Raw genomic sequence first — 16,060 nt, 5'->3', positions numbered from 1 at the left:
TTTGCCTGGGCCTCTACCCTTGACCAGAAGGATCGAAGAGACCACCACCTGCGTTCCCAATTCCTTCACCTTTACTCCCAGAGCCCTGTAGTCACTTCTGATCTGCTGAGGGTCATACCTCACAGTATCATTAGTGCCCACATGGACGAATAGCATGGGGTAGTAGTCAGAGGGCCGGATGATCCTCGACAATCCCTCCATAATGTCTCAGATACGAGCCCCTGGCAGGTAGCATACCTCCTGGAACACTATGTCAGGGCGACAGATGAGTGCCTCAGAAGAGGGTCCCCAATCACCACTACCCTATGTTTCCTCCTGGGAGCGGTGGCTGCGATCCTCCCAGCCTTGGGGTACATGGCTGCTCCTCCTCCCTCTTTGGGGGTAATTCATCACTCATTGCCAGGGCAGCATACTGGTTCTCCATCATCACGGTGGGTGGATTGGGAGCAGGGGTGGAGCACAGCCTGCTGCCAGAAGCAACCAGTGGGTGGGTTGGGAGCAGAGGTGGAGCACAGCCTGCTGCCAGAAGCAACCAGCAGCCACTGTCCTCCCTGTGACAGAGCCATATTCTCCCCCGTGGTGGTGTGACAGCAGTCCTCTGTAGCTGGATAGATTCCTCATCCTTGGATGTCTCCATATGAATACTTTCAAAGAATTCCTCATGGGCATGGATGCTCCTCAGCCTAGCCACCTCCTCCTGTAGCTCTCCCACCTGCTTCCTGAGAGATTCCACCAGCAGGCATCTTTCACACTGGATGCGCTAACTACTTATGGTCAATTACCTGTTTGATCTTGTATTTAGCTGTGACACTCTGAGTACCTTTCCCAGACCTGAAGATGATCTCTATGTAGCTTGAAAGCTTGTCTCTCACCTACAGAAGTTGGTCCTATAAAAGGTATTATCTCACCCACTTTGTCTCTCTAATGATGATGACATTTTAGATATATTTGAAAATTAATAAATTAATCATTGGAGATTAACTACTGTTTGATGTTCTCAAAATAGACTATTACAATGAAAACAGTATTGCTTTTAATAATACAAAATTCTATGTATAATCAGTATAATGTATACTCCTACACCAAACATTATTTCATCTTACATAAAAGAAGAGTGACATCTAGTGGCAACACAGATTCTCTTCATAAGGTATTTTTTTAATTTTCTGTTACCAGACTCTTTCTTATAACATCTTAAAGGTTTCAATCCAAATTCAGACTACAGAATTATCACATTAAATATTAAACAATGCTACTCACCTGTGCAGCAATTCCTATTCTGCCCACATTTAGTATTCCAATTGCGTACTTATAGCCTTCTCCAAGCTGTCCCAGGATATTGGTCTTAGGAACCTAAAGAATAAAACCACTCAATTATTCTTCTTTTCTGTTCTGTAACTGCTAGTACCGCTCACAGCTGAATCAGTATACATGTTTTATTTAACATGTCTCATAACTGAAGGCAGCAATATAAAAAGGGCACCTGATTCCCATAATACTTTTGGAGAAACCTCCCCAACACACACAGGACTATAAGGACAACAGACAAAATTATTCAGACCATTAATGAAAATTTGTATCATTGAGATGCCAAGTGAGTAATCCAAGTCCCTTAAGTCCTGATTTTCAGGTATGCTGGGCAGCCATAGCTACCCCCAAAAATTCAGCATCTGTGAAAATCAAGTCCTTAACAAGTCTTCTTTCCTAATCCTGTATCATACTCAAGATGTGTGCAAGTTACACTTAACAAGGCTACTAAATTTCTGCTGAAACCTGTAGGACACTTACTGTACCTTAACATTTTCAAATGTTACTGGGCACGTAGAAGTCGCTCTGATTCCCAGTTTATCTTCCTTTTTCCCTACATGTAGGCCTTCTGTGCCACGATCTACTATGAAGCATGTTATTCCCTTGTATCCCTAAGCAATGGATAAAAAACAAAGAACTGACTTTTAAGATAAAACCAAATGGGCTTTGAATATTTGATTTCTATATTACAACGTAAACCTGTTAAATACTATATTAATATACAAAATGTAGAACCATCATCTATTTTATTTTCCCCAGCTATATCTTTTGGAATTGCAATAATTTAACAAAGGTCAAGTCATCCCTTTCTGTAGAAAAAATAACAGAGAGAAAACCACATTTAGAACAGTCTGAGTGGCTCTCTTAGCCATATCAACCATATGGTGAGGAGGAGAGCTTCAAATAAAGGGGGAAGGATAGGGTCTGTAATACCTATATAGAATGCAAAGCAGTTAGACCTCATGCAACTGAAGTTCCTCCTCTGTGCTCCTTTGAGCTCACTTTACCCGACAGCAAATCCCGTTTTTGCGCTGTGCTCCCACTGGCTCTCCTACTGAAGCCGTTAACTTCTACTCTGTGAGGTGGAAGAATTAGCATTGCTCTCTGAAGCATCACACCATCTTATTATGTAAATCTGTGGCCTTTCCCATGAAATCATGCTATTCAGAGTGGCTGTTTCCTGTGCTTCACCCCATGAAGTACCATCAATTTCCATTGATATCAGAGGGACCAGGGCAGTTTAGCACCTTCACAAGCATTAACAGTACGGCATTCATGTGGTGAGGCTGCAGACAATCATTATGTATATGACAGATGGGGATGTACATGGCGTTAGGTACCATTCTCTTGCCCATTTCCACAGACAATTTTCTCCTTCGATGCTGTAAAATAGAGTCTTACTCCTGGGGAAACTCTGTGCCACTGCGTATATGCAGAATTCATGTCCAGTGCAGAAATTTTTTTTTCTGTACAGAAAATACGTTCTGCCCAAGAAGTCCTGCAGTTCCACCTTCTGCCCAGCAGAAGCCACTGTGATGCCAGAACATACAGCAGCGGCTTACCAGCAGTAACACCCTGCAGCCTGCTGCGTTCATCACAGCACCCTGCCTGCGGAGCCAGGTTCGGAGGCATGGGCGGAGGACAGACAGAGTGGGGCACAGAGGGAGCCTGCTCTGGGGTCATGGACTGGGGTTTAGAAGGGCTAGTGGGGGGGAGGCAGACTAGGGCGGGGGCTCAGGAGCTAGTGGGGTGACAGCATTGAGCTGGGGCTGAATGGGAAGAGGTGCAGGGCTACAAGGGCATGGGGGTAAAGTGCCTGACTGAATGGGAGAGGCTGGGGTAAGCCAGGGCCTGCAGGCTAGAGGCTCCCCAACTCCCTATTCGTCCCCTGAAAAACTGTTCCATACTTCTGCCACTCACACCCAACAATCCTCCAGGTTCACTCTCAGGCTCCTTCCCTCTCCCTCAGCTCCTCCATTAGCCCTAACTCCCCCAAGACTTTCCACTACTTCCGAGGGATGCAGGAAATATGTTTCTGTATTATAGTTTAAATGAATTACTCAAAGTTCTGTATTAATTTGCCTAGTAAGGAATCTATCTGTCAAAAAAAATAATTCTGAATTTTTTTTGTCTATATTATTACAGATGTATTTGCTGACAGTTATTTTGAAATAAATTACCAAAATAATTGAAAGTGGTGTGATTATATTGTGTTATTTTGACATATAAAATATGCAGAATTTTAAAATATCATGCACAGAATGTTTAATTTTTTGGTGCAGAGTTCCCCGAAGACTAAATAGCGGGGAGCATCTAGTCGAATATTAACTTGAAGTCTAAGTTAATAAATATATTCTTCCATAATGGTTTAATGTTTACTTGTTTATGTTAATTTAAAAATGTAAATAATTTAAAGGTTTCTTTCACAGAAACGTGATTAAGAATAGCTGTTGTCTACTGTCACATAGTGCTTATTTAATATTAATCAATGATCAAAAATTAATATTCAAGACTGTAAAAGAGAAAAAATGTGTAACGAGGTTCTTGAGTCTTTTCAGTGTTCATTTGTAAATGGCATTCCTGCAACATCATTGAAAGATATTTCCCAGTTTCTATAGTTATTTTCTATTTCATACTATGCAACACCGCTTAATTTGTGTCATTCTCCAATCCCCGAGTTTCATTTACATGTTTTTCATACTGATAAAATCCACTACAAGAAGTCTGAAGTATTGAATTTGATAATTTATCAATTTATTATTATTGATGGCTCTTACTAGGACGTCTGCTATTTTATGTAATTTCTAAATCTGGTTAAACATGTATTTCCTACCACAGAAGTTACCTTAAATACTTGAACCCAACATAATCAGAGTTACCTAGAAAACAAAAAAAGTTAATATGCCTTTTTTAGTATAACACCTAAAGCATCGAGGTGAGTCACAAGACTTATTATACGTGAAGATGACAGTAGTGCTAATAATTAAGGTTTTCAGACACATCCCATTAGAAGACCATCTTTTCAATTGCTTATAACAGCTTTGCCAAACTTTAACTGTTCAGGCTAAAATTTTCCATGCTGGCTGTTAAGCTCATGGGGGAGGAGAGAGCAGTGGAATTTCAGAAAACATGTTTCAGCAATTTTCAAGATTAGGAAAAATATATTTCCCCCCTTCATTGAGAATCTCTGAAGCCTCCAGGCTCTTGTGCAGGGATTTCAAATTTAGCATGGCAGCAGCTTTTCTTGTCCCCATGAAAATCTGCCCCAATTAAAAGCTTTTGAAAGATCTCAGTTCACACATGATCAGTACAGATGTGTTAGTTTGGAACCTAAATTCTTTAAAGATTCCACCCCCACTGAGGATGCTTCATTCCCAGATTGTACTTGCTCCTCCCATCTGCCAGATGCTGCTGTGACAGTGGACACAGAGAAGGAGAGCAGGAAAAACATCTCTTTTGTGCTCTCAGTGCTTGTCCTGCTGCGGCCCAGGCAGTGTGGAGATGGAGAAATCAGCCTGGCTGGAATGCAGTAGAATGAGAAATCAGGCTCGAAGTGGGGGTGAAGGGGAAGACTGGGAGTGAAAAATAATGGGACTGTCTAGCAAAGAGAGTGGGATCAGTGGGAAACAGACTGAGATTGCACTAAGAGCCTGGGGAAACTGGAGCAGAGAGGTATTGTGGAGACTGAGACGGTAAGGAGCCTAGGAGAGAGTGATGGGAGAGACTGGAAGGTGGAGGGAAGACTCGGACTCAGACAAGGAGACCAGAGGGAAAAGATTTAGATTTCATTTCTTTCTTTATCCCACACACATCCTCAGGTACACAGATCATCCACCCAGTTTCCACCATTTATTTAGATCTTGTGCTGCTCTGTTCAGGCTTCTGAGTCACGTTGATGGATTTAGCTTCTTTCTCTACTGCTCTGCATCATGTTTCTCTAGGTCACCCTTTTTTCCCATCTTCCCAGGTGGTGTCCACGTTATTGTTTGACGTGGAAGTCATGGTGGTGGTATCATTAATAGTGTGTCCTAAATATGTCCATCACTGTCTTCTTACCATGTTTATGCTTTAGGTTGGTTTGCTCTATATAGAATTTCTGATGTTGCAAGCAACTTTTTTCAATGGACTTTGAAGATCTTCCACAGGCATTTACTTTGGAATGAGCTGATCTTACAATTTCTGTTATAGATTTCCATGACTCTGGTCCATAAAGGAGGACAGACATGATGCCAGTGTTAAAAATTCATATTTTTGTATGAGTGCCAATCATACTACTTTTTCAAATCTTTTCAAGTTTGTGCAGCTGTTTTTGATATTTGTTGCTTGACATGTAGCATGGTGTCACTATCACTGCACATCTGACTCCTTAAACAAGTAAAATTACTTCTTCCTAGTGTTTCTAAGTCTACTCTAAAGGTTGCTTTTGCATCACCAGTAGCCATATATGTTGTCCTCCCCTTGTTTATCAACAAACCAACGTGTTTTGCTGTGTCTGCCAAAAGCTAGATTTTTTTTTCTATTAAATGAGGTGTCAAACTAAGCAGGACAATGCCATCAGCAAAAACAAGCTCACCCAACTGTGCTTTATCCACTTGATTGGCTAGGCAAAAAGACTGGAATTGGATTAGGAACTTGGGGAGCGGCGTGGAGACTGGGATTGATTAGGCAAGGAAACAGATTGGGACAAGGAGCCTGCGGAAAGGCCGAGACTGGTATATGGAGTTGGAAGCGGGAAGAGACAGGACTATCAGAGAGACAGTCTATCTGGAGGGGACAAAGGCAGAATGGATCAGGTCTTGTGGATACAGAAAGAGGGACAGAACAGTTTGATCACTTAGAGCATACACCCAAAATAACCTAGAAATGAACTTAAAATTCCTCTGCTGTCAGCAACTATTTGTGAAACACAATGGCAAAGTGTTTCTCTCATCCACCTCTAATGGCTAGTCCCCATAAAGGTGGACAAGCTCTGACTGCTATCAGTTACCAGTTAGCTCAAGCAGGTCTATGGAGAGGATCTAAAGGTTCTAACCCTGTGGATGACGCACACAGAGGTCAGTATAATTCCATATGAGGGAATTTCTATTTTTCAGCAACCTTGATATATTTTTTGTATATAATTTCCTAGTTTTTTTTTAACAAGCAATCAAAAGTTAGGATAAACCCAAATTAAGATTGCCTGTTAATACTATTTTTTCTACAGCACACATCTAACTTTTTCAGTATGCAGAATGGACGTGACATGGGATAAATCAGGACTGTGCAGTGGAAGAGAGTGGTCTGTAGGATACCTGCTTCATTTGTTGCAGAAGCTGGAAGGTGTGTAGTGAATGCAGGGGGTTGCAAGAAGAGAAAGTGTGGTCTCACAGTTAAGGCAGTTGACCACTATTCTGGAGAACTGATTTCTAACCCTAATCACAGAGTTTCTATGTGATGCAAGGAAAATCACAACCTAAACTTTTCACAAATGTCCACTAAGTTGTGTGTTCCTCATTTTATGAATGTCAAAATAACACCTCCAGAGATGAGCACTCACAGCTGCTACTGATATTACTGGAAACTGTGTTTTGAACATTTAAAGGGCTATATAAAATACCAAGTAATCTGAAAAAATCAGGTCCTATGTGACTCAAATTGGGGCACCCAAAATTAGTGGACACGTTTGACCATAATCACTCTGGGCTTCAGTTCCCCCATCTATAAAATGGGTGTAATACTACTACCTCACAGCACAGTGGAATTTGGAGAATAAATTAGTTAACAGTAGTGAAGCACTCAGTTGCTACAGTATCATAGAAATGTCCAAGAGAAAATTAATTTTGTATTCAGATCAGAGTTTTAAAAGTATGCAGTAAATAAGGCATGTGGTAATATACATGGATTGCATGAGCAACCTTAATCCTGGAATTTGCTAAATTTTTGGCTACCTCACTTTGCAACCTTAATATTCTCTTAACATAATTTCTGGTTGCAATATTTATAAGCTTTGTGTAAAATACAGGCTATTTACATGATACATACAGGCTATATACATGATATTTCAGTGTATAATTCTTTATTGGACTATTCTCACATAGCACATATGTAATTCCCATTTACAGGAATGGCAGGAGGATGAATAGATTCCACGTTTAGCTGAAATTATATTTAGTGTTCATGCGAGACTCATCCCACTCATTAACTATTGCACTTCACTTTATAGTTTGAAATTGTCTGTTTGTTGACACAGAAATAGATTGTTTCCTGAATTAATAACTTGCCTCTAAATTTCAGTGTTCATGAGGGAGATTAATAATAGACTTAGCTGAACTTCAGTGTATCTAATATTATGGAACTTTTTCTTAATTTAAGTTGTCTAAGAAAGAAAGAAAGAAAAAGAAAGAAAGATCGATAGATCGATCTGGACTGGAAATGACATGATTTTCAACTGAAAAGTCAGCTCTTCACTGATGGAACTAAAAAACTCTTTTGATCAGTTGAAACTTAAATTTAAATAATAATGTCTTATAAATATTTTCAAATTAGGCTTTTTTTTTTTTAAAATGGGACACCACAAAACAATTCTAATAAATAAACAAAACACCAATGCTAATTATTAAGTTCTGCAGCTGCTCAGTTTTCACCTTTCAGTTGCACCATCTTTTTTAATTAACTGGTGGAAAAGTTTTTACATTTTTAACTATGCAGTTTAGGATATTTTGTCTTTACCTTACTTATACCTAAACTAATAAATGAAAAAACATGGCATGTCTCTTTTCAAATGTGCTTTGGCATATGGGCGTGTTTTAATATTGTACTAACTTTTCCTTTCCATTGCATATAGGCCTAGTTCTATTGCACTTTTAATCACAGTATCCTGCCAATACCAAAACATTAAAAGATACAACAGAAGTGCCATTAAGATTCAGAATGTCTATTCTTTGATGACACAAGATATGTCAATATTTCCTGGGTCCCTCATTTGGGCACTTGTTTTCCCAGGTGTGTGAAGAAATTTCTTAATACACTCACCAGGTTCTCCATTTTTGTCATACAGATGATTCAGGGAAAATATGACTAATTTTTAAAAATCAATTTTTAGTGGGAGCAAGATGCAAAGAATTTACACCACATTACATCAGTATTATCATATTATCAAGAGCCACAGGAAATAGCCATAACTGTTCCTTAGCAACTTACCAAAGAAGGATTTGCATTTGCCATCACGAAAAACACTCCTGCCTGTTCTGCAAAGCTTATCCACATCTTTGAGCCATTGATAACATAATAGTCTTCCTTCTTATCAGCACGAGTCTTCAAAGCAAATGCATCACTGCCAGATCCAGCCTCTGAAAGGCAGAAACTGCCCGTCTATCAATTGAAGGGAAAACTACATGAAAGGTTTTATTTAAAATATATGCACTGCATACAACATTAATATAAGACTTGAAAGGAAAATAAGTATAAAGTTGTTAAATATTTCAACCATTCTTAACCTATATATTGTGGGTAGTATCAGTTAGATTTATAAGTGTGAAGATAGGGTTGTCTAGAGGTTAGAGCTAGGGAGAACGAAGTCATGACTTCTTCAACATCTTCCCTGCTCTCTCAAACTTAATCATGGTGTAACCACTCTGTGCCTCAGTTAGCCAACCAGCAGTCTGGGCCCAATACTTCATATACTTCCTTCTTATCTCATAAGGTTTTGTGAGGATTAATATTGGTATAGTACTGATCCTTGGATAAAAGCATGTCCTCTGGAATGGTGGCCGAAGCATGAAGGGGCATATGAATGTTCAGCATATCTGGCACGTAAATACCTTGCAACACCGGCTACAAAAGTGCCATGCGAACGCCTGTTTTCACTTTCAGGTGACATTGTAACTAAGAAGCAGTCAGCAGTATCTCCCGGAAATGTAAACAAACCTGTCTGTCTTAGCAAGTGGCTGAACAAGAAGTAGGACTGAGTAGACTTGTAGGCTCTAAAGTTTTACAATGTTTTGTTTTTGAGTGCAGTTATATAACAACAATAAAATAGACATTTGTAAGTTACACTTTCACAATAAAGAGATTGCACTACAGCTCTTGTATGAAGTGAATTGAAAAATACTATTTCTTTTGTTTATCATTTTTACTTTGCAAATATTTGTAATAAAAATACTATAAAGTGAGAACTGTACATTTTGTATTCTGTGTTATAAATGAAATCAATATATTTGAAAATGTAGAAAAACATCCAAAATATGTAATAAATTTCAATTGGTATTCTATTGTTTAACAGTGCTGTTAACCAGGATTAATTTTTTTAATCGCCGTTAATTTTTTTTAGTTAATCGGTGAGTTAACTGCGATTAATCAACAGCCCTAGTACTAAGTAACTGTATTTCAGGGTATGACCTACCAAGCTGTTTTAGTGGTTCTGCAGGAATGCTGTGTTCTGCCAAAAAGAAAAAAAGCCCAGTGTGGGGCAACTGTTCTGGGACATCAGTTAAGGAGACAGGACAGATTACAGACTGATACCAGTTTCTGTAACTCACGCTGAGTAGTTCCTTACAATTTGTCCTGCTGAAATCTACGGCTAACAGAGTAAGATACTAAATGCAAGTGCAGATTATAGAATCTAGGTCCTAAGCACTAGAACATTTATGAAATACTTGTGAAAGACTTACATATACCTGAAAAAGTCTAATATTTTAAATACTTTTTTCTAACAAACAAGTGGAAAAATCTCAAATTTCTGCCTGACGTCTTGATGTTAGAAAACTGTCAAACTGACCTCAATGTGTTGCCACAACCCAATCTTACATGAGCTGTGCTTAGATTTAATTTTGATACTCCTGACTTGCAGCAACAACATGGGTATGCACCACAACTCACTACATTCGCAAAGACACTTATCTGGGCTCCTACTATTCTATAGAACTACAGTATTGCTTTCTGCATATTTCAGTGTATTACTGAGTGATTACAGGGATACATATCTCATAAGTACACTGCTTTTAAGTTCTTCTGCACAGCAAGTCAAGATTCTTATCAAACTCTGTTTAGGAGTCCTAATAAAAAATATATTTAGGAGTATTCATGAGGATTCCATATAAAACAACCTTTTTTGCTCTGCTGATGCTAATGTATCCATAATAATCATTCCTTTCCACCAGTGGCAAACACTGTGCCTCTTTTTTTTTTTTTTTTTTAAACTTGTTTATTGTTAAGTTCACATTAAGGAAGAGTACAAATTGCTGAAAGACAGGTGGCAGCCTAATGAATACGGTGAAAAGCTCCTGGAAAAGTTTGGTGTAGGAGAAACTACTAAACATGCAATCCTCTATTTTTTTTTTTACATATCTGTAACCCAAATTGAAGCCCATGGGACTAGTGTTCATAGGCACTTCAGAATCAGCCCCAAATTACTGAAAAACGTGCAACAGACTTCTCATTTTTCCCCTTCACCCCCCAGATGAAGGGGATATATCTGTGTACATGGAATGACAGATTTCAGTTCTTAAATAGCATTCCAATGTTTGCATCTGAAGACATTGCCTTAGAATGCAATGCATAATTTAAATTCCCTAAAGGGACACTAACATTATGAAATCATATAAAATTTTATGTAATTTAGTAAAGGACATACTTAACTCACCAAATCTTTAGCCAGTCTGGGCAAATAAGTTCTCTTTTGTTCTTCTGTTCCATATGTAATAAACAATTTATTAGTAATAGTGTTCTGGAGTTCACACAGAAGAGCTACAGCTGGGTCAACCTTGGCTAATTCCTCTACCACCAGTATGGTAGAAAAAAATGAAGATCCAGTTCCTCCATACTCTGGTCCAAGCTCAATACTCAATAGCTAAAAGGAAGAGAATGTAAATACAACTGTTCTGGAGAGATTATAACAGACAGTAATTTAGGATGACAAGATTTTCGAATATTTTCACTACTGGAAAAAAAATTACTTTCAGGAAATAAGCAATTAAAATACTTTTGTGCAAATCAGAGAATGTAAAATCTCTTCAGATGTCTCTGCAATGTCTACAATAAATTAACAAGCTGATAATCACTGCATAGGCGTCAAGATAGGGTTATTGACTCATACAAAAAAACAAAATACAGAGCTATCAACACATATGCGATTCATCACCATGACCACTCTGATCTTGTTTTGTTAAAATTTAAATGTCAGAATGAAACACAACATTTAAACTTTTCTAACTGTAATTTCTCACTAAACATCAATTTAGGGTTGAAAACAGAAGACTAACATCCATTCAAACTACTTAATCTAAAAGAAAAAAAGTTGCACAACTGGCAGTAACATTTAATAATAATGTAACTCTTGAATTAAAATAATAAAATATGCAGACCCCTTGTTCAAATAGTCCTTGCAGTACAGATGCATCCATTTCCGCATTTGCATCCATTGTTTTTACCAAAGGTGCAATTCGGTCTTGAGCAAATTTTTTCACTATAATGAAGAAAAAGAAAGGACGTAAGTATTCTAGATAATTTTTTAAATAATATCTGAGTCGGCGATTTAGTATTTATAGCAAGGTATATGTAACCCAGTGCAGGGAGATCCCACAGATATGCAACACCCTAACCCAGTGGTGTCCCAGGAAGGAAGATCAAATGTTCCAGAGAGCAATATGGGTGTTTGGGATTAATTCCCAGCAAGAGGTTTAATAGTTTTAGCTAGATGCAAGCCCCTGTGCTGACATAAGTGGGCACTACCTTTTTATTGCTCAGACCCTTTTTAAATTTCTGCGAGTTCTTATGCGAGAGCACTTTGCTGACCAGAAGTCAGGTCAGAAACCCCTGGAGACATAAGAGCTCTCCTGTTTAGTTTGTCTGCTATTCATATTAGGGTTTATTTTGTTTTGTTTGTTTTTAAAAAGAGTTTACAGATTTAAAAATGATTTCAGTGAATGTGGCCAGATACCTTCCTGGTGTGTATCATTTTGGTTGAACAATAATCCTGTAAATGATAAACTGGAAGAAGTTTTTTTGCTTAATCTAGTTCTTCTCATAGACTCTAGGACTGGAAGGGACCTCGAGAGGTCATCGAGTCCAGTCCCCTGCCCTCATGGCAGGACCAAATACTGTCTAGACCATCCCTGATAGACATTTATCTAACCTACTCTTAAATATCTCCAGCGATGGAGATTCCACAACTTCCCTAGGCAATCTATTCCAGTGTTTAACTACCCTGACAGTTAGGAACTTTTTCCTAATGTCCAACCTAAATCTCCCTTGTTGCAGTTTAAGCCCATTGCTTCTTGTTCTATCATTGGAGGCTAAGGTGAACAAGTTTTCTCCCTCCTCCTGATGACACCCTTTTAGATACCTGAAAACTGCTATCAGGTCCCCTCTCAGTCTTCTCTTTTCCAAACTAAACAAACCCAATTCCTTCAGCCTTCCTTCATAGGTCATGTTCTCAAGACCTTTAATCATTCTTGTTGCTCTTCTCTGGACCCTCTCCAATTTCTCCACATCTTTCTTGAAATGCGGTGCCCAGAACTGGACACAATACTCCAGTTGAGGCCTAACCAGCGCAGAGTAAAGCGGAAGAATGACTTCTCGTGTCTTGTTTACAACACACCTGTTAATGCATCCCAGAATCACGTTTGCTTTTTTTGCAACAGTATCACACTGTTGACTCATATTAAGCTTGTGGTCTACTATGACCCCTAGATCTCTTTCTGCCATACTTCTGTTTACTCTCTCTACCTGATCAGGCCATGGCCCAGTTACAACTACTTTGAACCAATTCCTAGTGGATAGTTATCCATATCACAACTTGGGGGCAACTTTTGCTCTGCCCACAAGCCCCAAACAACCATTGCCCCTATTTCTGTCCCCCTTTGAAAACAAGCTCCAATGACTCCATAATGATCCCTGCACTGCTCCCGTATGCTCTGCCTAGTCCTCAATCTGTGGGGCCACTGCTTAGCCCTGCCATTCCATAGGAAGAGGGGCTGTCAAGGGAGAATCAGGTTGTTCTGGACAGAGAGATTGGGGAATAAGATGATCATGGACAGTTAAGGGACTAACATGCATCCAGTGCCCTCTGCGGCCAAGGAGACTATTTCCAAGGAGCCAGTGGCAGCTGAGAGGAAAAACTAGGATTTGGAACAAGAGGGTAATGAGAAATCATTTTAGAACCACCCCAAAAAAGCAAACCAAACAAACAAATCCCAAGGCCCACTGCCCAAAAACCTAATGTAAAGTTCAGATTGCTCAGTGGTGCCTTGTGACTTTCCAGGATGTTGAGTTCACTATGCTCAGTCCTCCGAAAATTATGAAATATAGAGTCAAGGTACAAATAATATCTGCAATGCAACTTTAATGCTGCCCCAACACACTAACACAACATATAATAGTTATCTTGTTCCTTGATAATCATAACAAGCCATGAAGTTTGAGAATGAATTTGGTGACTCAGACTCTTACCCAGGGTGGGCAAACTTTTTGGCCTGAGGGCCACATCGGGTTTCAGAAATTGTAGGGAGGGCCGGTTAGGGGATGGGCCATGACCCAGCCCGCCCGCCCCTGGGATGCCTGCCCCATCCAACAACCCCTGTTCCCTGACAGCCCCCGGAACTCCATCCAACCCCCACACTCATTCTTGACTCCCCCCTCCCCTTCACCTCTCGAGACCCCTGCCCCATCCAACCATCCCTTCTCCCTGTCCCCTGACTACCCCGGAACCCCGGCCCCTGACTGGCCCCCTCACCTCATCCAACCCCCGCTCCTTTCTGACTGCCACCTGGGATCCCTGCCCCCATTCAACCCCCATACTCTGCCCCCTATCCACACCCCCACCCCCTGACCACTCCCCTGCTCTCTATCCAATCTCTTCCTCCCTGCCCCACTTACCACATTGCCTGGAGCATTGGTGGCTGGCAGCACAACAGCTGCGCCGCCCAGCTGGAGCCAGCAACGCCGTCACCACCGCTCAGCACAGAGCATTGCAGCAGCGAAGGAGCGAGCTGAGGCTGTGGGGGAGGGGGAACAGTAGGGGAGGAGACAGGGGTAGCCTCCCACGGCAGGAACTCAAGGGCTGGGCAGGAGGGTACTGCGGGCCGTAGTTTGCCCACCTCTGCTCTTACAGGATCCTTTGTAAGGGCTTGATGCAAGATGTCAAATCTGAAGAGCATCACTTTCCTTACAATATTCAAAAGCACGGTCAGGTGTTAGAGCCTGAACCCCACATAACTTCCAGAGTCGTAGCTTGGTCTCATCTCTATTGATCTTTATTCCTGCAGTGTGCCGTATATACATACTAGTACTCTACCCTTACAGATGTCTACACTACAACTGGGAGGTGTGATTTCCAACATGGGTAGACAGACTCACATTAGCTTTGCTTGAACTAGCATGCTAAAAATAGCAGAGCAGAAACTGTGGCAAAGGCCAGTCATTTGAGTCACTTATGACCTAAACAGAATTTGAAATCAAGTTTTCACATAAACTTGGATCAACACACTGGTCTCAAAATTTAGCTATGAATAAGGAACAAAAAGCAATATTTTACAAATATTTAACACTGAATTTTTCATGACATCTAGTCATAAATGGCTCTATTTTAAGAGTTTCAACAGCAAGTTACCCATTTCTTTCATCATTATTTCTTCTTCTGTAAGTGTGTCAAGGGGAGCACACACTACCCCCTCATTGGATAGGTTTGCCATAGCTTCTGATTTGGATGATTTAAAGACACTAGGAGGAGTCTTCCAAGAAGCCAAGTAGATTGGCATGTTTCTTCTTAGCTGTTGACAAATAATAATAAAGAAAGTTATAAAAACTAATTTTGATGCACAGAAAACATTGTTCAAGTATTTATAAACAGGAATATACATTTTTACCCACTGTTTTTATTCTCTATTCAGTAACTGAAAAGGAAATACAATTACATACAATTCATTATTTTCAATGCTACTAATTTCAAGTTTATGAGCAGTTGGAGCAAAGGAGCTCGACTAATTTAATTTCCTTTCAACCTGTGTCTATCAAGCCTAAAAAATACTTTCTTCCCCTGTCAGTTTTCTATACCTCGCTAAATATACTATTATTTTGATGATTCAAAAATATTAATGTTTTTAAAACGAGAATAGTTTTGAGAATTGCAGCTATCAGATAGAATCCGTTTTCAGTACTTCTAATATTAGAAGCTTCCTGGAATATTCACATTAATAGCTGTACATTTTTATAGATTTTATCTCCATTCAAAACATAATTGTATTAAATTCTAATAAGTTTCTTTACATTAATAGTCCTATTCACTATTTTCATGCGTCTTCGCCTTGAGACCAATCAACTAGTAATGCTAGCAACTACATGGACTGTTGTACAAATACTCTATTTTTATTAAAGCTTGAATATATTTTTATTTTTGTTCTTGTTTCTAAGTGTTCTGCAGTCCCAGCATCCAAATCATTCAGCTACGATGCATATTATATTATTAAACATGTGGCTAAAATAATTTTAGACCTTATGGCACAACTGTGATATCATAGAGAAACTTGTCAAAATAAACTGTAAATATTTTATAAATTTAAGAGTGAGTATGCATTTCAGAGAAGATGCAATGATATAAAAACATGTTTCTATTTAATTATTTTAAATCCCAGAGTTGGTGTAACGAAAATGACAATCAGCAGCAGACTGCCAACTGGTAATAAGCCTTAACTAACTGATTATTTTTAAACATCAAAAAGCAATACAGCACAAAGAGCTGAAATTGGGAAATTCACAGTTAAGGTTCTGCAGACATTCT

The 16,060-nt window shown here is 39.4% G+C and overlaps 1 protein-coding gene across 1 annotated transcript in view; it reads right to left on the bottom strand.

Moving 5' to 3' along the window:
- Positions 1–16,060, bottom strand: part of ACADSB (acyl-CoA dehydrogenase short/branched chain) — a 34,274-nt gene that overhangs the window by 15,599 nt on the left and 2,615 nt on the right. The window contains 6 exon segments of the mRNA XM_030569079.1: positions 1,261–1,353; positions 1,794–1,919; positions 8,488–8,658; positions 10,928–11,134; positions 11,649–11,749; positions 14,894–15,053. Of these exon segments, the coding sequence (XP_030424939.1) occupies positions 1,261–1,353; positions 1,794–1,919; positions 8,488–8,658; positions 10,928–11,134; positions 11,649–11,749; positions 14,894–15,053 (858 nt within the window).

The sequence above is a fragment of the Gopherus evgoodei genome, chromosome 7, assembly GCF_007399415.2.
Source record: "Gopherus evgoodei ecotype Sinaloan lineage chromosome 7, rGopEvg1_v1.p, whole genome shotgun sequence".
Taxonomy (NCBI): Eukaryota; Metazoa; Chordata; order Testudines; family Testudinidae; genus Gopherus; species Gopherus evgoodei.
The sequence above is the reverse complement of the archived record's forward strand: the minus strand, read 5'-3'. Positions and strand labels throughout refer to the sequence as shown.